Source organism: Capricornis sumatraensis, chromosome 1 (assembly GCF_032405125.1).
Source record: "Capricornis sumatraensis isolate serow.1 chromosome 1, serow.2, whole genome shotgun sequence".
NCBI lineage: Eukaryota > Metazoa > Chordata > Mammalia > Artiodactyla > Bovidae > Capricornis > Capricornis sumatraensis.
In genome coordinates this window covers 190,340,249-190,362,135 of record NC_091069.1, presented here as the reverse complement: position 1 = coordinate 190,362,135, position 21,887 = coordinate 190,340,249, and the positions used below count along the sequence as shown (strand labels likewise).

Sequence of the window (21,887 nt, the reverse complement as noted above, 5' to 3'; positions counted from 1 at the left end):
CCAGACCCACGTCTTAGTGTATTGAGTTTCTTGCTGCCTTGTTGGAAAAATGGATGTTCTAACTACTGTGTGATCAGATTTACTTGGGAACTCAGCATTTCCAAATTCAGTATCTAGTACCTTTCTCACCACTCTCTTGACAATGGAACTACTTAATTTTGGATCTGATTGTTTTCCACATAACGTTTCACATGATTATGTCTTATTTTCCCAATTAAGTTATCAGCATCTTAAAGTACAAAGACCATATTTTAAAATTTCATTTCATTCTCTACAACATTTAATGCAGTCTCATGTGTGCAGCTAGAATTCAAATCAACAAATATTTAACACTTCAGTAGATACCTGAAAATGCAGAGGCTTGAAAGTGTGTTTCCAGAAAAATTATATTCCAGCATACAATTTAAACATTATATATATATATGTGCACAAAATACATATACACAAAAGCTTAAGCGTGCGTATATAAATTTGTACAAGCTTAGCAAGTACAATAAAGGCAAAGGCGGTCTGGATTGAAACTTTCCAATCACAAAAACAAGAAACAAATAACATCCAAGCCTTTAAACTGCCCAAGAAGCCACTCTTTGGCAAAAAACTCTTAGGTTGAGTTTAGTGCTATGGCATTTGTCTCTGAAATATGTTACTGTTCGTTTTTGTCCTGACTGTGACTGGGAGATAACTCATTGAGTTCAGTGACCTTTTCTCTCAGTTCTCTTTTGATCAAGTTGCTGCCCACCCGCCTAAACACAATACATGATATAATATTTGAGGCAGAAACAAACCATACTATCTCCCAGTTTAAAAAGTATCCTTTAATTTTATTAGTATGAAATATTTTGAAGAGAATTTATTGTGTTTGTGACCCAAGTACATGATTTTTAAACATGAAAGAGTTTTAAGCAGAATCATACAATCATTTAGTAAAAGTGCTAGTTGTCAGATCCCGAGAAAAGCAGGAAGGCACTTTCTCTTTTTGGTGTGGATATTGTACTGAACATGTTGCTTAACTGGCTGTTTATCTGATGGTGTTTAATCTGCTTCCCTTCTGTCGGAGTCTTCCTCCTCAAACTCGACTAAAGGAGCGTGTCTGTTGGCCTGAGAACCTTCTTTGTAGAATACCTTCTTGATCGTGCCCTCCTTTGGCGCCTTTATGGTATGCTGTAGAGACACAAGGCGTGACAGACGATGGCTGTGATACCAACGAGGGTTGAACACACACCAAGTCAAGACACACGAAGAGTGAAAAATGAAGGCAGCTGTTTTGATGTTTTGTCATGTATCAGTGCTTCCTGACCTTCCTCACATCACAGCACACAGAGAAAATAAAAACATGTTTATGGTGCACTTGGGGGTTGAGAGGAGTCATTACCTTGATACACCTGTAAACCATTCAAGGTCAATAATTGGGAAGCTCTGGATTAGCTAGTAATTCTCAGCCCAAGCTTCACAGCAGACTCTCAGCTGGGAAGCTTTTTAAAAAATACTGATCCTGGGGCTCCCCTACAGGAAACCCCAATTCAACTGGACTGGGGAAGGACTTTTTTCCCCTGATATTTAAAATGGTCTTAACTTACAAAATAAGACAAAAGAAAAATTGGGACTGATAGCTCCCAAAGGTTACCTGGCAAGTGAACCCATGATTTCACTTACTTCCATTTTCATGGCAATCATAACCATCAGAGGGTCTCCAGCTTTCACTCTGTCTCCAGCTTTCACAAATACCTAGAGATTCAGAGAGACAGGTTAATATTTATAAACAGAGGCCCTTTGTGATGGTCTACATGTGGTCTGACAGCTGGGCAAATTATACACCTGATTTGTGGTGCACAGAGTTGGTATACAAACGTACAGAGGAGAAGTGTGTGTCTATGTGCTTGTCTTGTCTGCCAAAGACAAACATACTGGCACAAATCAGAGACCCACAAGGTCAGCCTGGCAGTGCAGGCACTGTCACCAGTGGGCTTACTTCTTAGCTCCCCACCTTCGCCACCCCCCGCATCTAGTTTTCCTTGAATCAGATGAATACACTCTACATATTTCAAGATCTTTTTGTTTTCTCATGAACAGACAGACGAGACATATCACCAACAGGGAAGGACTATAGGCCCATGTCGCTTTATTGTGCTTCGCACATAATGCCTTTTTTTCCCCTTTTTTGAAGAGATTGAAGGTTTGTGGCAACTTCATCAACCAAGTCTATGGGTGCCATTTTCCCAACAGCATTTGCTCACTTTGTGCCCCAGTACCACATTTTGGTAATTCTTGCAATATTTCAGTATTCCTCCACCAGTAAAAAGATTATAACTCACTGAGATCAGTGATGATGGTTAGCATTTCTCAGCAATAAAGATGTTTAAAAAATTTTATTTTATATTGGCATGTAGTTGATTTACAATGTCGTGTTAGTTTCAGGTGTATAGCGAAGTGATTCAGTTACACATATATCTAAGTATTTTTTAATTACGGTATGTACATTGCTTTTTTTTCTAGACATGAAGCTATTACACACTTGACAGACTACAGTGTAATCATAACTTTTATATGCACCGGGAAACCAAGAAATTCATGTGACTTCTTGGTGGTAGAGAACCTCACAAATCTCTACTTCCCCAGTCCACTGCCCTTCTGGGGCAAACATTTCCAGACAGGAGTGGTGGGTGAAATCATTCACACTATTTAAGTAGTTGTTTTCTTCTTCTGTTTGTTGGTACCAAGGATTTTTATGACTTAAGTGCAGTTGAAGGGACTCTATTGTATGCAAGTATATAAAAGGAGACTACTGATCTACCACCACTGGAAGTCATTATCAGTATGGATCTCATATCTGAACATATACCGCATTCAACACCAAACACATTGTTCTTCACCAATACCTTTCAAATTTGGGATAATGCTTGGTGAATGTTCCATTTTAGTCAACTAAAGACAACCTGGGTTATTTGTACTTTGATGGAATTCTTACTTCAAAGAAAAGTCCTTATCATAAATTAGGTAAATTTACGATTCACTGAAGACTGTAATATAGAACTTGAGTCTTTAATAGATCTTCTTGTTTTCTTGAAATGGATGCTTTCCAAAGAACAAGATTTAGAGAGGGGGAGGATATATACAGCAAAGTTCAACAAAGACATTTATTCTACATACATTCGTCAATACCTTTTCAATAGTTCCAGTCATAGGAGCTACAGCACCCCCTTGGGTTTCTCCTGAGCTTGCTGAAGACAAGTATTGGGGAACCGGAATGCCAATCTGAATACTTCCATCCTATAAATAGAAATGATATTTGCAGGATATATATATAGGATGTATATTTATAAGATAAATTAGAATTGAAATTAAGATCTTATTGCTGTAGTTTTACGAATAGGCCTGAGGTGATAATTATTTTCAAGCTATTTGTTAAATATTAGTCATATTTAATACCAGGGTTCTAACTAGCTTTGTGAAAAGCGCTCCGTCATGTCCAACTCTTTGTGACCCTCCATGGTATTCTCCAGGCCAGAATACTGGAGTGGGTACCCTTTCCCTTCTCCAGGGGATCTTCCCAAGCCAGAGATCAAACCCAGGTCTCCCACACTGCAGGCGGATTCTTTACCAGCTGAGCCACAAGGGAAGCCCAAGAAGACTGGAGCAGGTAGCCTATCCCTTCTCCAGCAGATCTTCCTGAGCCAGGAACTGAGCCAGGATCTCCTGGTGGATTCTTTACTGACTGAGCTCTTGAGCAAATTACTAAACCCCTTTCAGTCTTGATTTCCACTATAAAGAAGTACATACCACAGAGGGGATTAAAAGAATTAAGTACATAAAAGCGAAGTGAAGTGATGTTGCTCAGTTGTGCCCGACTCTTTGCAACCCCGTGGACTGTAGCTTACAAGGCTCCTCTGTCCATGGAATTTTCTAGGCAAGAGTACTGGAGTGGGTTGCCATTTCCTTCTCCAGGGGATCTTTCCGACCTAGGGATTGAACCCAGGTCTCCCGCATTGCGGGCAGACGCTTTACCATCTGAGCCACCAGGGAAGCCCTTAAATACATAACTGTTGGTAAAAGACAGCCACTGTCTACAAGCCAGTTTTAGTAGCATCTCCACTCTCAGGTCCTTAGTCTAAGCCAGGAACTCTTCTTAAGAAATATACAAAAAGTCCTTGATGGTCTCAATAACGTTATGAGGTGAGTATTGTTACTTATTCCTGTTTATAAATGGGAGAACTAAAACCTAGAGAGTTTAACTTGCTCAAGGTCAAGCAGATGCTGGTAGGGCCAGCATTTGAAAGCAAACAGCTTCATACTTCAGAACTCATCAGTTCAGTTCAGTTCAGTTCAGTCGCTCAGTCGTGTCCGACTCTTTGCAACCCCATGGACTGCAGCACGCCAGGCCTCCCTGTCCATCACCAACTCCAGGAGTTTACTCAAACTGATGTCCATTGAGTCAGTGATGCCATCCAACCATCTCATCCTCTGTTGTCCCCTTCTCCTCCTGCCCTCAATCTTTCCCAGCATCAGGGTCTTTTCCAACCTCTTCGCAACAGGTGGCCAAAGTATTGCAGCTTCAGCTTCAGCATCAGTCCTTCCAATGAATATTCAGGACTGATTTCCTTTCGGATGGACTGGTTGGATCTCCTTGCAGCCCAAGGGGCTCTCAAGAGTTTTCTCCAACACCACAGTCCAAAAGCATCAATTCTTCAGTGCTCAGCTTTCTTTCTTTTTTTTTTTTGCTCAGCTTTCTATAGTCCAACTCTCACATCCATACATGACTACTAGAAAAACCATACCTTTGACTAGATGGACCTTTGTTGGCAAAGTAATGTCTCTGCTTTTTATATACTGTCTAGGTTGGTCATAACTTTTCTTCTAAGGAGTAAGCATCTTTTAAATTCATGGCTACAGTCACCATCTGCAGTGATTTTGGAGCTCAAAAAATAAAGTCTGTCACTGTTTCCACTGTTTCCCCATCTATTTGCCTTGAAGTGATGGGACCAGATGCCATGATCTTCGTTTTTTGAATGTTGAGCTTTAAGCCAACTTTTTCACTCTCTTTCATTTTCATCAAGAGGCTCTTTAGTTCTTCTTCACTTTCTGCCATAACGGTGGTGTCATCTGCTTATCTGAGGTATTGATATTTCTCCCGGCAGTCTTGATTCCAGCTTGTGCTTCTTCCAGCCAGTGTTTCTCATGATGTACTCTGCATATAAGTTAAATAAACAGGGTGACAATATACAGCCTTGAAGTACTCCTTTTCCTATTTGGAACCAGTCTGTTGTTCCACGTCCAGTTCTAACTGTTGCTTTCTCACCTGTATACAGACTTCTCAGGAGGCAGGTCAGGCGATCTGGTATTCCCATCTCTTTAAGAACTTCCAGTTTATTGTGATCCACACAGTCAAAGGCTTTGGTGTAGTCAATAAAGCAGAAGAAGATGTTTTTCTGAAACTCTTGCTTTTTTGATGATCCAACGGATGTTGGCAATTTGATCTCTGGTTCCTCTGCCTTTTCTAAATCCTGCTTGAACATCTGGAAGTTCACAGATCATGTACTGTTGAAGCCTGGCTTGGAGAATTTTCAGCATCACTTTGCTAGCATGTAAGATGAGTGCAATTGTGTGGTAATTTGAGCATTCTTTGGCATTACCTCTGTTTGGGATTGGAATGAAAACTGACTTTTTCCAGTCCTGTGGCCACTGCTGAGTTTTCCAAATTTGCTGACATATTGAATGTAGCACTTTCACAGCATCATCTTTGAGGATTTGAAATAGCTCAACTGGAATTCCATCACCTCCCCTAGCTTTGTTCGTAGTGATGCTTCCTAAGGCCCACTTGACTTCACATTCCAGGATGTCTGGCTCTAGGTGAGTGATCGTACCATTGTGATTATCTGGGTTGTGAAGGTCTTTTTTGTACAGTTCTTCTGTGTATTCTTGCCACCTCTTAATATCTTCTGCATCTGTGAGGCCCATACCATTTCTGTCCTTTATTGTGCCCATCTTTGCATGAAATGTTCCCTTGGTTTCTCTAATTTTCTTGAAGAGATCTCTAGCCTTTCCCATTCTACTGTTTTCCTCTGTTTCTTTGCGTTGATCACTGAGGAAGGCTTTCTTATCTCTCCTTGCTATTCTTTGGAACTCTGCATTCAAATGGATACATCTTTCCTTTTCTACTTTGCTTTTCGCTTCTCTTCTTTTCATAGCTATTTGTAAGGCCTCCTCAGACAACCATTTTGCCTTTTTGCATTTCTTTTTCTTGGGGATGTTCTTCATCACTGACTCCTGTACAATGTCACGAACCAGAACTCATGCTCTTCACCAATCCACTCTACTGCCTCTGCCATTATACTGTTATAGCACATAGACTATGGAAAGCAACGTCTGCAAAATGAGATCCTTGACTCCAAATATACAGTTTAATTACTGGAATACGGAAGGCATCTCATCACAAGGGACTCTGGTCTGGAAGATGGTTCTCAAGTGTGAGAAGGCTCTGAAGAGGTCACAGGAAATTTGATAATCCACTTCCTTTCTTTGCCCACGCAGAACGCTAAGGTCTCCTAACAAGCTCCTAGTCATATCCATGCCAAACCTACCCCAACCAGCCTTCAACTGCCAAAAGACCACCACTAACCCACATGCACCTCCCCTGTAAGGAACATCTGGTCCACAGACTCCTCTCACAATGGTCACCTCCTCCTAAGTCTCCACGATTCCCAGTGCCAAGAGGACACTGGTTGGGGGAAGTGTTTAGGGTATTTGAGAATTAAAGGAAGAAATGGGTATGTGTCTGTCAGTGAGAATCTGGGAGAACAAATGGGGTGAATGGAGAAATAGAGAGGTAGAAATGTGACAAAGATTCAGACTGAAAGGGGGATAGACAAAAAGTCACAGCAGTGAGAGAAGGAAACAGGATGTGCTGTGTGCCCTCATATCCCTGACTGCACTGTGTGGCATGCAGGATCTCTGACTAGAGATTAAAACCATGCCGCTGCCTTGGAAGCACAGAGTCTTAACCACTGGACTGCCAGGGAAGTTCCAAAACAGGATCTTTCTAATTTCCCAGTGGAATACTTCTGGTCAAGCAATTTTCTCCCAAACTCCAACAGTGTTATTATAAAACACTATAAAGACACTACCATGGAAAATAGGTAAATAGTGTTTTCCAGGATAATTAGCTTAGTTTTACTAGCAACTCCATTAACAGAAGATTTCAGATAAGTGCAGTCTTCCTCACTGCAAAGATCACCAAGGACATGGAAAGTTTTATCTTCAATCTGAAAAAACAGAAAATTAAGATCCTTAAAGTAAATGAACAACCTTACAGAATTAAAATCAAAATCAATCCTTTACTGTTAATAGTTTCAAAAGGAAACAGGTAAAAACATTTTTTTAAATCATGCAGGAAATTTCCTAAGATTCATAAACAAAATAGTCTAGAAAGAAACAGCAGTAAGCTAATTAAAAGAAAAAAAAAAGTTATGTAATATATCTACAGTAGCACCATAATGCTACAGATAAAGGTTCCTTTAAGAATAGTAATAAGAAGTGAAATAGAAATACAAATCAAAGTAAGAAAAATTATTAAAATTCAGTTGAGTATATTATATGTTAATACTCATCTCCGAGTATCCAAAGTCAAATTGAGTTTTACTGTGCAAAAATTAGTGATGAATAATGCCAGAATCTCATAATTAGATTGATTTCTTTTATCTCACCAACATGGAGATTGAATTTATGGGTTTTCAGTCATGATTTAAGAAGATAAGTTAGCTAGAGATTGAGCACAGTTTTCTTACTCTGAGAGACAGAGTACCAAAGAATAGATTTCACACTTAATCTTTTCAAAGTAGCTGACAAAAGGACATGAAATCATGCCGTTCTAAAGGATGTTTTCTCATTTATATACACAAGAAAAAATTTCCCCTATACACATAAAATTCATTTAAATCTTCTTTATTTTTCAATTCCCCTGTTAGAGTCAGAGTCCTGTGGCTATTCTTTTCATTATATATATTTATATATATGTAATAACAGTGAAATAGGTCACACTGCAGTATTTATACATGGTTCTCATTTATCCTAAGTTAAATATGACATTTCACTCTGCTTTGTAACCTACTAAGACAGCCATTTGAATGTCTGTGGAATTCTCAGGATATAAAAGTTAGATTGGGAACAGTTTTGTTTAAAGACGTATAGAAGCGCATTCTACGTTTGTGAAGGTAGTTCCATGAGCAGATCAGAACAAATCTGCAATTTACTTTACCATTTACCAAGGGATAAGAAGGGGTCCCTAAACCAGAGGTACCAATATTAGTTGCAACTCATATACTTAAGTTGATTTCCCATCATTTGTCTGAAGCACAGAGAGGAAATCAATGTGTCTCAAAGTGTTGGGGAATCTAAAGAGCATCATTGATAAATTCATTTTTGCTGGATTTTAAATCTCTTAGCTCATAGGAAAAATGATTTATTCTATTCTCTGAATTTTATACTTACTATAGGAATTTGGTTGAGTTCTAACATTGTTTCTTAATCCTTTAGCATTTTATTTTGCCAATGTAATGGATTTTTAAAAATTGAGGTCTATCACAAAAATTTTGACTAAAAAGCCTCAAAGTATGACCTGTGGATCCCTTGGAGTCCCCCAAGCCCCTTAAGGAGTTCCATAAAGTCAAACAATTTCTTAATAACATAATATTGTCTTCTTTCTACTCTCATTCTCTTACAAGTACATAGTGGACTTTTCTAGAGATTGTAGGACACATGATAATGATATTACTCTGATGGCTAATGGAATGTGTGCTTGGTGATAATCTTTTCTCAGTTTATCCTACAACTCAACAACAAAAACCCAGCCAGATTTTTTTAGAAAGGCAAATAACTTGAATAGATATTTCTCTATAAAGAAGATAAACAAATAGGCAATTAGCACATGAAAAGATGCTTAACATCTTTAGTCATTATGGAAATACAAATCAAAAGCATAGTAAGATACTACTTCCATACCTTAGGGCTTTTTGTTTTTAATAACAACAACAACAACAACAAAACAAAGTAGCTAGAATATAAGTGTTGGCAAGGAAGGATGTGGATAAATTGGATTTTTTGTGCACTGCTGATGGGAATGTAGAATGGTATGGACACTATGGAAGAGTACGGTAGTTCCCCCCAAAATTAAAAAGAGAATTACCATATGATACAGGAATTCTACTTCTTTGGGTACATGCCTAAAATAATTGAAAATAGGGTCTCAAAGAGATACTTGTATACAGATGTTCACAGAAGCATTATTTATAATAGGCAAAAGCTGGAAGCAACCCAAGTGTCCGCTACGCATCTATGTATTTAGATTGGATAAATAAAGTGTAGTACATACATACAATAGAATATTATTCAGCCTTAAAAAGGAAGGGAATTTGGATGGATACTACAGCAATGGAAGGGCCTCAAAGACATTATGCTAAGTGAAATTAGCTTGTTACAAAAGGAGTAAATGCTGAATGACTCCACTTATATGAGGTGCCTAGAGCAGTTTAATTTGCAGAGACAAAGTAGAATGGTGATTGCCAGGGCCCAGGAGGGGTGGGTGGAGAAGGGGGAGTAGACTCTTGTACTGTTTAACTGGCACAGAATTTCAGTTCTGCAGGAAGAGAACAGGTCTGCAGATGGATAGTGGTGATGGCTGCACAATAATGTGAATGTAATTAATGCCATTAAATTGTATGCTTAAAAATGGGTAAAATGACAAATTACATATTATGTACATTTAAAAAAATACATTAAAACAATAACAAATTTTTTTCTCAGTGTAATTTTCTAAATGGTAAATATTAATAGATGTAACTAATTAAAAAAAAAAAAAAACTCTTTGGGGAATCTCAATAACTTTTAAGAGTGTACAGAGGTCTTGAGACCAAACATTTGAGAACTGCTGCTTTAGATATAAATACACTCACATAATTTAGGGGCTTTTTAGGTGTCTTATTCAAATATTATTATCATTATTTTTTTAACCAAGTTTTTATTCTTAAGGAAATTACAGCCAAACTGAGTAAATAATCAGAAACTGTATAGGGGGTAATTTTTCCAAATTGGTCTGAAATAAAAGCTCATGACATTCTCCTAACTATAGACATGATAATCAATGGCTTCAAAGAAAGTAAAGAGTGAAAACGTGCTCTACTCTTTATGAGAGAAATCAGATTCAGCTCTGAGCTGTAGAACAAAACCAAGGAGGCTTACCTGCATGCTATATGATCCATCACGGTTATATGTTACAGCTATGGCTACATCTTTATGGAAAAAGTGGGGAAATTGAAGAAAAGTTAGAAGACATACATTTATTCAGTAACTGAGGTTCTGAAAAACCTCACTTTCAACCTAAGGAAAACTAGTTTTTAGGGATATCCACATGTTTTAACTCCCTGACAATAAAGTTTAAAAAAATTTAAAAAATCAGGTTTCAATAAAGGTGAATTTCAGACTTTTCTTGTTTAAAACTGAAGTTTTAACCCTTTTATAGTTATAGGATATTTTGGATATTTTCTCCTCAACAAGAAAGGCTGTAGTGTCATAGTAGAAAATGTAATTAATTGGGAAAGAGAAGTTCTGGCTTAAGGCCCAAATCTGCCATCCGTGGTATGATCATCTCTGTGATCCTAAGACATTTAAAATACTGCTTTTCTTAAAAGCTATATATGACAAACCCACAGCAAACATTATCCTCAATGGTGAAAAACTGAAAGCATTTCCCCTAAAGTCAGGAACAAGGCAAGGGTGCCCACCCTCACCACTACTACTCAACATAGTTTTGGAAGTTTTGGCCACAGCAATCAGAGCAGAAAAAGAAATAAAAGGAATCCAGACTGGAAAAGAAGAAGTAAAACTCTCACTGTTTGCAGATGACATGATCCTCTACATTGAAAACCCTAAAGACTCTACCAGAAAATTACTAGAGCTAATCAATGAATATAGTGAAGGACACAAAATTAACACACAGAAATCCCTTGCATTCCTATACACTAACACTGAGAAAACAGAAAGAGAAATTAAGGAAACAATTCCATTCACCACGGCAACGAAAAGAATAAAATACTTAGGAATATATCTACCTAAAGAAACAAAAGATCTATATATAGAAAACTATAAAACACTGATGAAAGAAATCAAAGAGGACACAAACAGATGGAGAAATATACCATGTTCATGGATTGGAAAATGAGTATACTACCTAAAGCAATCTATAGATTCAATGCAATCCCTATCAAGCTACCAATGGTATTTTTTACAGAACTAGAACAAATAATTTCACAATTTGTATGGAAATACAAAAAACCTCGAACAGCCAAAGAAATCTTGAGAAAGAAGAATGGAACAGGAGAAATCAACCTGCCTGATTTCAGGCTATACTACAAAGCTACGGTCATCAAGACAGTATGGTATTGGTTCAAAGACAGAAACATAGATCAATGGAACAAAATGAAAGCCCAAAGATAAATCCACGCACCTATGGACACCTTATCTTTGACAAAGGAGACAAGAATATACAATGGAGTAAAGACAATCTCTTTAACAAGTGCTGCTGGGAAAACTGGTCAACCACTTGTAAAAGAATGAAACTAGATCACTTTCTAACACCATTCACAAAAATAAACTCAAAATGGATTAAAGATCTAAACATAAGACCAGAAACTATAAAACTCCTAGTGGAGAACAGAGGCAAAACACTCTCTGACATAAATCACAGCAGGATCCTCTATGATCCATCTCCCAGAATACTGGAAATAAAAGCAAAAATAAACAAATGGGGTACCATCTCATGCCAGTCAGAATGGCTGTGATCCAAAAATCTACAAACAATAAATGCTGGAGAGGGTGTGGGAACCCTCTCACATTATTGGTGGGAATGCAAACTAGTATAGCCACTATGGAGAACACGGTGGAGATTTCCTAAAAAAAATGGAACTAGAACTGCCATATGACCCAGCAATCTCACTGCTGGGCATACACACCAAGGAAACCAGAACTGAAAGAGGCACATGTACCCCATGTTCATCACAGCACTGTTTATAATAGCTAGGACATGGAAGCAACCTAGATGTCCATCAACAGACGAATGGATAAGAAAGCTGTGGTACATATACACAATGGAATATTACTCAGTCATTAAAAAGAATACATTTGAATCAGTTCTAATGAGGTGTACGGAACTGGAGCCTATTATACAGAGTGAAGTAAGCCAGAAAGAAAAACACCAATACAGTATACTAACACATATATATGGAATTTAGAAAGATGGTAACGATAACCCTATATGTGAGACAGCAAAAGAGACACAGATGTACAGAACAGTCTTTTGGACTCTGTGGGAGAAGGAGAGGGTGGGATGATCTGAGAGAAAAGCATTGAAACATGTATATTATCATATGTGAAACAGATCGCCAGTCCAGGTTCAATGAATGAGACAGGGTGCTCAGGGCTGGTGCACTGGGATGACCCAGAGGGATGGGATGGGGAGGGAGGTGGGAGGGGGGTTCAGGATAGGGAACACATGTACACCCATGGCTGATTCATGTCAATGTATGGCAAAAATCACTGTAATACTATAAAGTAATTAGCCTCCAATTAAAATAAATAAATTTTAAAAAATAAAAAATAAAATATAATCCTGCTTTTCTGATCCATTCTGACCCATTAACTGGGTATGAGAATGTAAATGATTAAATGTGAAAGCACTTTATAAACTGTATCAGACTATACAAATATAATACAAAATATACTTATATCATTATGTGACTAGAGAATAGGTTAAAAACTACCCTAGGAGATGGAAATTTTGTGGGGTAGAGCATGCAGACCAAAGTTATTTCACCTACACCTGACACATTAACCAGCATTCTGAGGCTCCCAGCTCAAATCTGTTTCCAGCCTGACCTTCCTACTCCAGAACTCTGGTTAGTCATTCCCAGCAGGATCCTCCACTGGCATCTTAAAATAAACCTAATGGGGCCAACAAATCATCACCCCTTCTACCTGCCTTCCCTCCTGACCTGTGAACTCCATGACTGACACCGTTTTTCTTATCATCCAGGTTTATAACTTGTCATTCTTGCCTTATCCTCTTCCTCTGCTTTTCACCTCCAATAGTCACCAGAGAGCTGCCAAGTTCTTCCCCCTGAAGACCTGTGCTCTACATTTCTTCCTGTCCATTCCCATCACTCTACTCTGATTCAGGCCCATGGCTTCTGGCCTGGCTGACTTAAGTGGTGGAAACAGGACAGGGGTCAAGGCCAGAAAGACTGGGTGTCAGTCTTGGTTCTGCTACTTAATAGCCTTGAGTAACTGCACCTCCCCTGTCTCAGTTTCATCAGCAATAAGTGGGTCTAACAGTGACTCCCCCTCGTTAATGCTGCCTGGTGAGTGGTGGGGTGGGCAATTCTCCCCTGGAGAAGTTCTGGTTACTTTCTTCTTTAGAAGTCATACACACTTGCAGAAGAAAAATGGCAGAGCCATGAAAGTACAAAGAAGAGGAGGGAAAGAAGTGCCTCAAATCCCAGCATCCAATGGTAATCTCACTAGTGTTTTGTATATTTCATTTCATTTTTCTATGTATGTTTTACGACCTATTTTTAAAATATTTACCAAATATAGAACAAGTGTGAAAAAGAAAAATAAATATCATTAACTCTACCACCCAGAGCCAGTCAATTCTATTATTTTGGCATGCTTCCTTCTAACGTTTAGGCTAGGGATCTTAAAAAATGTAATTGATCATGGCCAGGCTGAATTCTTTTTTTTCCAGTAAATGTGATCTATTTCTATGAAGCACATTTCTTTTTTAATAAAACATTACTTACTGTTTTTACCATCCCTAAGAGTCATGTTTCTAGAGTAACAGATATTCAGTCTTCTTCCATTGCTGGATGCAAAAGGAGAGTATTGATCTAGAAAAATTGAAAATTCAACAACAAATTTATGAACATCAGGCCTACTAACAAGAGAAAACATAAAACAGAGGTCCTATACTGACAGCTCAAATATGTTTTCTTTATTCTAGGCAATGCTTTAAATTTAGATACTTTTATTTACATCTCAGGAAATTTTACATGAAAAAAATCCCAGTTTTTCTTGAAAAATCAGAATATTTACAACCTCAACTTTCCACCTCTGGCAGCATAAACTGCACAGTGGTCACAGTTTTGACAGGGCAAATGCATTCCAGGCCACCCGAATCCTCACTACCCATTACTTTTCTTTCACCTGGCCTCTTCCGCTCTTCTCTGTTACTGGCCTTCCCCTAGAGACTTGCGTGTTCACCCTCTGTTAGATAATCTCCAGGAGCTACGGAGTAGCTAAATTGAAGCAATGTATTCTGAAACTCCTCTCTGGGCTGCTTATAAATTTTAATTTAAAAAGGAAAGTAAGAGTAAGAGGACACTCCACTCTAAAACAGCTAAGTCCAGGCTTAGGAATACCAGATGGGGTATAGGTACATGAATTTATTTAATGTAAAAGGACAAAATGAGGACAGAGTACAAATCTCCAAATATAGCTATATATTTTAAGCTTTCACTATAACTTAAAATTTTACTTATTAATTCCTTTACGGCTGTGCTGGGTCTCTACCGCTGTGTGCGCTTTTCTCGTCTGGCTGCGGTGGGCAGGCTTCTCACCAGCGTCTTCTCTTGCTGTGGAGCACAGGGCTCTAGGCTGCAGGGGCTTCAGTAGTTGCAACCCATGGGCTCAGTAGCTGCGGCTCCCAGGCTCTAGCGCACAGGCTCAGTAGCTGTGGCGCACAGGCTTAGCTGTTTCACAGCATGTGGGATCTTCTTGGACCAAGGATTGAACCTGCGTCTCCTGAATTGGCAGGCAGGTTCTTTACCACTCAGCCACCAGGGAAGCCCTCAATATCACTTTCTTGAATGAATCTAGAAATTAAAGATCTGAATAATAGGATCCTATAATAATATAATAATCCTAATAATAATAATGAAGGGATAAATGGATTCAGGGTTTTTTTTCCCTGTTTGCTTCAAAGATCAGAGGCAGCCTGAGGAAATATTATGGAGCAAATGTGGGAGAGTTCAGATTTTGCTCAACCAAGTGGGAAGAACTTCTTAGTGGAGAATTGACTGAAACTGTAATTGACTAATGAATTTTCAGCATGAATTTCCAGCTTCCTGAGGTGTTAGGAAGATAGTGGGCAACAACTCAGTGGGAATGCTGACGCAGGGATGCACACACATGGCAGCCAGGATGACTCCCTGTCATAGTCCCAGACTCTACGATGTGATGAAATACCTAGGTATCTAGCTAGTCAGAAATTTCATCTCAGAATAGAAAAAGAGAGGAAGGGGACTTCCCTGGTGGTCTAGGGGCTCAGAATCTGCCTTGCAATGCAAGATACTCAAGTTTGATCCCTAGTCAGGGAACGAAGATCCCACACGTCACAGAGCAACTAGGCCCAACTGTGGCAACTGCTGAGCCCACACGCTCTGGAGCCTGTGTGCCACAACTAGAGAGTCTGTACACCACAACGAAAGATCTCATGTGCCACAACTTAAACCTGACTCAGCCAAATAAATATTTTTTAAAAAGAGAGAACAGAAGAATTAACCCAACAATAAATTACGGGTAACTTAAGGGAATCTGAGCATCTCCAGTGCTCGGTCTTGTCTCTAGGACCAAGAAAGCTGCTGTAGGTATGGAGGATACAACTAAGCAGGGAGTGGTGAATAAAGAAGTTGGAAGGAAATAAAAAGTGAATTAGAAAAAACAAAACAAAAAGAAGTTTTAAGGGATAACAGCATAAGATGTGGGGAGAACTGGTGTTTTCTTGAAAATAAGTCCATCTCTACGTTGTTTAGGTGATGGGTTAAGTTACACTGAATGGGTTAAAGCACGCTGTTGGGTGCACCCATATTATGTAAAGAGCTCTACTTGATACTAAAAACACTTTAGCAGAGGAAGGAAGAAAAGGGAGGCAGGAGTGACAACAAAAGAAAACTGGGAGTTTCTGGCTGCCTAGTGGTTAGGGTTCTGGACTTTCACTGCTGTGGCCTGGGTTCAATCCCTGGCTGGAGAATTGAGATCCCATTAGCCATGCAGCATGGCAGAAAAAAAAAAAAAGCATGTTCAATGATTATTCATTAAATTTTGCAAAGCAGAAGAAATAGAAAAATATCCCATACCTTGTGTCTGAATTTTGAAGACATCAGACACAGCTTTCTCCTTGAGGATGAGGCCCAGAGCTGCCTGGCATAAAAACTCCTTAGCTGTGGTCTTCCGGTCAGGCAACAGTTCTTTGTGGTGTTGAGGGATGAAATCAGTGTGCACGTTCCCAGCTTCAAACTCTGGGTGGCCAGACAGGCTAAGGAGGAAGTCAATGTTGGTGTGCAGTCCAACAATCTAGGGAGGAAAAAATGTCCATGTCCCCAGTAAGTGGGGAAAACAACATACTCAGGAAAACATATCTATGGCATCAGCTCTTTCTACTAAGTATTCTTGACCATGACTAACTCTCAGGAAAAACAAAACAAATTCATTTCACCATCATTATGCATTTGCACTTCACATTACATTAATTCACTATGATAAACAGGATGTAGGAAATGGTATTGGGAAGGTAGTGTGGAGATGTTTAATTGACTTAGGTTGGGAAAGCAAGTAAACATTAAGAAACTGAAATGAGATTTATGTGCAAGATACTGAAGACTTGCTTCTCAGAACACTCCCATGAACAAGGAAGACTGCAGACAGAATAGGATTGCTACACAGGTGAGGGGTAGGATTATACAACCTGAAAAGAGCTTCCTCTGAACAGTAAAATTCAACTGGTACACACTGATATAAAAATAAGAAAAGGTATAGAATTAACCCAAATCCACCCAATAAACGGGATCTAGGACAAAACCAGCTGTCTGAGCTCTTAGGTTCATTCATTCATTTTCTCACTCATCCATTTATTTAATAGCCATTTACTGAGAGCATTTTAGGTCCCAGGCTCCGACCCCAGTACTGGGGACACGGCGAGGAACAAAACAAAGTCCTTGCCATCACAAAGCTAACATCAAGGGACAAATAACAATATCTATAAATAAATATCTACTATAATGTCAGATCCCCTGGAGAAGGAAATGGCAACCCACTCCAGTATTCTTGCCTAGAGAATCCCATGGATGGAGGAGCTTGGTGGGCTACAGTCCATGGGTCGCAAAGAGTCGGACACGACTGAGCGGCTTCAATCACTCACTCACTCAAAGGAACAGAGGGCAGCAAAGGGTCCCGTGGGGAGGCCTGGGAAGGACTCTAAGGATCATGGTCAGCAGGGCTGAGGGCAGTGAGGAGGGAATCACATGGGGCAATAAAATTCTGGAGGGAGAAAGGGAACATGTGGCTCCATGCTGGGTGTGTCAAAGGAGTCGCAAGGAGGCCAGTGTGGGTGGAGCCACAGAAACTGGAGGTTTGATCAAATTCACGGAACATGGTAACTTGAATATCATGGGTTAATAAGAAATCCTTCTATGACACTAAATCAGCATGGTATGGGGCTTATTGCACCAAGGAAATGCATAGTTACAGAAAAGCAACAAACTCTTTCAAATGGATAAAACTGAACATAATTATTTTCCTTGGCAGAAAATAACATCAGAGGATTGGCCACACTTGTGTTGCTGGCCTTATCTACAGGTTGAGTAGAAATTTCCCATTGAATCCCACTGAGGTTAACACTGATGCTAATAGTTTTAGTCCTGCAATCTTTCCTTTCTAGCTGAAATCAGAAGTCTTCAAACTGTATTCTGACCCATGGGAAATTCTCCCATGGGAAATAATTTTGTTGTGACATATGGGAAATTGGTAGAAATAAGTTGACAAGGACAAAGGTCGACCAGTCGTAACGGACACACTTGGCTATAGAGATCCAGAGATCATCACGGTCACTAACACGGCTCCAGCTCACTCACATTGTACTGTCGAAGGCTGTACTTAAGTTTTGTCAAGGCTGCCTGGCGATCGGCAGCCCACACAACCAGCTTTGCAATCATGGGGTCATAATGCATTGAAACTTCATCTCCTGAAGTTGAAAAACCACAGAAACTAAAGTTAAAACTTAAAAGAGAGAAAATATGACAAGCAAGACATTCTTCTGGAGCTTTCTGTACATTTCACAGTTTATTCTCATGACAGATATCATTACCACCACTTTATTCACGAGGAACTGAGGCTCAAAGGGATTTAAAAACAGAAGTTGAAGGAGGGTATGGTTATCAAGAACACCATGCCCCAAAAGAGTCATCCAATGGCACACAGGCTGGTCTGCCCCATCCTAACTTCCTCTGAATCTTCTTTTCCCTTCTTATTTTGGAAGTCAGTGGAAACCCTCATATCACAATCACTTCTGTCCTTGGCGTTTCCTTGCCTCCACCCCCTCAGTTTCCTCATCAGAAAAATAAAGAAAATAATTCCTCTATTCTATATGGTTGCTGGAGGATTGACAATCAAGTGCCAAATTGCCATACCTGGCAGAGCTGATAAACAGCAGCTATCATTACTGTGTCAGAGTCTCAGAGAATAAGAAACTGAACTATGCACATCTCACTGGTTAGAAATGGTTCAAGTCAAAAGGATGAGGTATACAAAGAATACTGTTCAAAGATGTTTTTGTGATTTTGGCAGATCACTTGACCCCTCTGAACCCGAGTCTTCATCTATACAATCAAGAGGTTAGATTACACTCCCTTATCCACCCATCCATCCATCCACCAACACATACCGAACACCTTCCAGGCCTCAGCTTGAGCAAAGTCCTGCAAATGTAACATAGAAGACCTAGTCCCTCTTGTACGACTCCTAGTCTAATGGAGAAATTTTACAAGAAGCAAAAGATCATCACGAGATGATATAAAGGGGGAATCCCAAGGAATACACAAGGGGACACAAAAGAGGGTTGGGGAAAGCTTCCTGTACTAGATTATCCTTCCCAGGGCCAGGATAAATCGGGGAGTCTGTCTGAGAATTTTATCTGTTATCCTTTGAGCACTTTTATTAAACTATACTGCAAGCTTTGCTTGCCTTAGATTCCTTTTCTTTCCTATAGCAAGTCCCCTCTTCTCTCTATGAAGTTTCACTGATATGCTAAAAACTTTACTGACTACCACACTTGCTGTAGGTTATCCAGAGCTCTCAAAATGCTGCCAGTTTCTTGTTGTAGTTATTGTTCAGTCACTAAGTCATATCTGACTCTGCAACCCCATGGACTGCAGCATGCCAGGCTTCCCTGTCCTTCACTATCTCCTGGAGTTTGCTCAGACTCATGTCCATTGAGTTGGTGATGCCATCCAACAATCTCGTCCTCTGACACCCCTTTCTCCTCCTGCCCTCAATCTTTCCCAGTATCACGGTCTTTTCCGATAAGTTGGCTCCTCACATTAGGTACCCAAAGTATTGCAGCTTCAGCATCAGTCCTTCTAATGAATATTAAGGGTTGGTTTCCTTTAGGATTGATTGGTTTGATCTCCTTGCAGTCCAAAGGACTCTCAAGAGTCTTCTCCACCACAATTTGAAAGCATCAATTCTTCGGCACTCAGCTTTCTTTACGGTCCAACTCTGACATCCATACATGAATAATGGAAAAACCACAGCTTTGACTAATATAGACTTTTGTCAGAAAAGTGATGTCTCTGCTTTTTAATATGCTGTCTAGATTTGTCATAGCTTTTCTTCCAAAGAGGAAGCATCTTTTAATTTCATGGCTACAGTCACCATCTGCAGTGATTTTGGAGCCCCCCAAAACAAAATCTGCCACTGTTTCCATTTTTTCCCCCATCTGTTTGCCATAAAGTGATGGGACCAGATGCCATGATCTTTGTTTTTTGAATGTTGAGTTTTAAGCCATTTTTTTCATTCTCTGCTTTCACCCTCATCAAAAGGCTCTTTAGTTCCTCTCCACTTTCTGCCATTAGAGTGGTATCACCTGCAATTTATTGTTAAGAAGTCCTAATTCCTCGTTTTGGCTTTCTAGATCCTATATGATTTGCTCTTATTCTATACCTCCAGCCACATCTCCAATTACTCACCACCCTGAATCCTTTTCTCCAGCCACATATTCTCTCAGTTCTTCAAACACACCTTTTGTTAAATCCTCTTTTCTTCACTTTTCTGTATGCTTTTAAATCTGGCTATTCAAATTCACTCCAGACTTCCTCTTAGAAACATGTCCCGATTACACCAGCCTAACATAACCTGCTATTCCTGAGGATTTCTATATTTTATCACTCACCATCTGTATAACTTCTCTGGCAACTAAAGTTAAGGTGGCAATAGATGGTGGTGGCTCACCTCATAGACCTGGAGCCAGAATGCCCAAGTCTACATCTGGGCTCCAATGGTGACCTTGGAGAAGGCACTTCTCTGTGCCCTGGTTTCCCCATCTGGAAAATGGAGGTGATCATAGGGTAGTAAAGGAGCCCATGTAGAAAAAACACCTAGAACAGTACCTGTACATAGTAAGCGCTAAATAACTGTTATGACCATGGTTATTAATCATATGTGAACTGTACTAGCTCTTGCATTGTTATTTTTTAACTTTTTAAAATTACTGTTTAGCTTGCACTAAGTTTATTAATTTTTCAGTTTGACTTTTAGTAACTTGAAGGCAGAGTGCCTTGGGCATAGCAGATATCAGTCACCTTAAATTATATTTGGAACTAGGCAAAATAAAAATATAAAACAATACCAGAAAATATTTGTTGGTGAGGTTTAAGTGTTGCTGCATTTCAAAAAAGACTGCAGTACTGCTTAAAAATACTAGCTCTTCTTTAAAAAAAAAAAATGTTTAGCCATCTGTTTTTATTTTTTTTATTTTATTCTTCATAATCAGCTGCAACGGGTCTTAGTTGCAGTATGCAGGATCTAGTTCCCCAACCAGGCATCGAACCCCAGCCCCCAGCATTGGGAGCTTAAAGTCTTAGCCACTGGACCACCAGGGAAGCCCCAGTACTAGTTATTCTTTAAAAGTGACTATTCCAAAAGGAAAAGATTACTGAGAAGTCAAAGAAATCCTTTATTTTGAAAACATACTAGATACATCCACAAGACACAGGAAAAGACCCTCTCCAAAACCAATAATGCACCAAAAAATTTTAACCACTGAGACTTTGTCCTTTAATTTCACTTTACCTTGCCGTACTCCAGTTTCAATCCTAGTGGTAAGGTCTGCTCGAGGGGTGGAGAGATGCACTAGTGGTCCGGCCCCTGGCATGAAGTTATTGTTAGGATCTTCTGCATATATTCTAGCTTCAAAGGCATGGCCCCGCAGAGTGATTTCTTCCTGGCTCAAAGGAATCTTCTCTCCTGCTGCAATCTGGTAAAAGAAGAGTATGTGCTTATTACGAAAATCCATCTGATAGCGGCTATGAGACTGCATAAATGGTCTTGCCTTTTTCTACATAAAATGTACATTTGGACTTTATAATGAAGCCAATTAAAAACTCTTATTTTGTCCACCCACTTGGGTATTAGGCAAAAGCAAAAATAGATTAAAAAACAGATGCAGCCTGGAAATATTGCATTAATTACAATAGGTCTCTACAATTTTAAAATAGAGAAAACAGGCAAACTGATCACTAAGTTATAAATGTCAGTATCAGTGCTTTATCAATATAATGGAAACTAAAATTTCTTACTAGCAAGATAGTCTCAGTTTTCACTTAAAATATTAGCGCTCAGTTGCCATGTCAATCTTGTCTTATAGGAAAGTGTTAGTCAGCGTTTAGGACTCTATTCACAGCTATGGCTAAAGCATACGGCATTCGCCATCTTTGTTATCTTCACCACCAAGTGATCACGCAAAACAGGCAGGGGAACACAGAGTTTTTAAATTTTATTTCATATATATTGCAGGA

At 39.3% G+C, this 21,887-nt stretch overlaps 1 protein-coding gene across 3 annotated transcripts in view; it reads right to left on the bottom strand.

Moving 5' to 3' along the window:
• Positions 1 to 658: 658 nt before the first annotated feature.
• Positions 659 to 21,887, bottom strand: part of MCCC1 (methylcrotonyl-CoA carboxylase subunit 1) — a 52,645-nt gene continuing 31,416 nt past the window's right edge. For 2 of the 3 annotated variants that reach the window (XM_068967163.1, XM_068967172.1), the window contains exons 11-19: positions 21,163 to 21,346; positions 17,949 to 18,058; positions 16,176 to 16,392; positions 13,842 to 13,928; positions 10,228 to 10,277; positions 7,119 to 7,256; positions 3,160 to 3,267; positions 1,654 to 1,725; positions 659 to 1,161 (exon numbers count right to left, since the gene is read on the bottom strand). In XM_068967163.1, coding sequence (XP_068823264.1) covers positions 1,033 to 1,161; positions 1,654 to 1,725; positions 3,160 to 3,267; positions 7,119 to 7,256; positions 10,228 to 10,277; positions 13,842 to 13,928; positions 16,176 to 16,392; positions 17,949 to 18,058; positions 21,163 to 21,346 — 1,095 coding nt within the window. In that variant the 3' untranslated portion in view covers positions 659 to 1,032. The remainder of the gene's footprint in view (positions 1,162 to 1,653; positions 1,726 to 3,159; positions 3,268 to 7,118; positions 7,257 to 10,227; positions 10,278 to 13,841; positions 13,929 to 16,175; positions 16,393 to 17,948; positions 18,059 to 21,162; positions 21,347 to 21,887) is intronic. The other variant, XR_011144643.1, reaches the window with a different exon arrangement.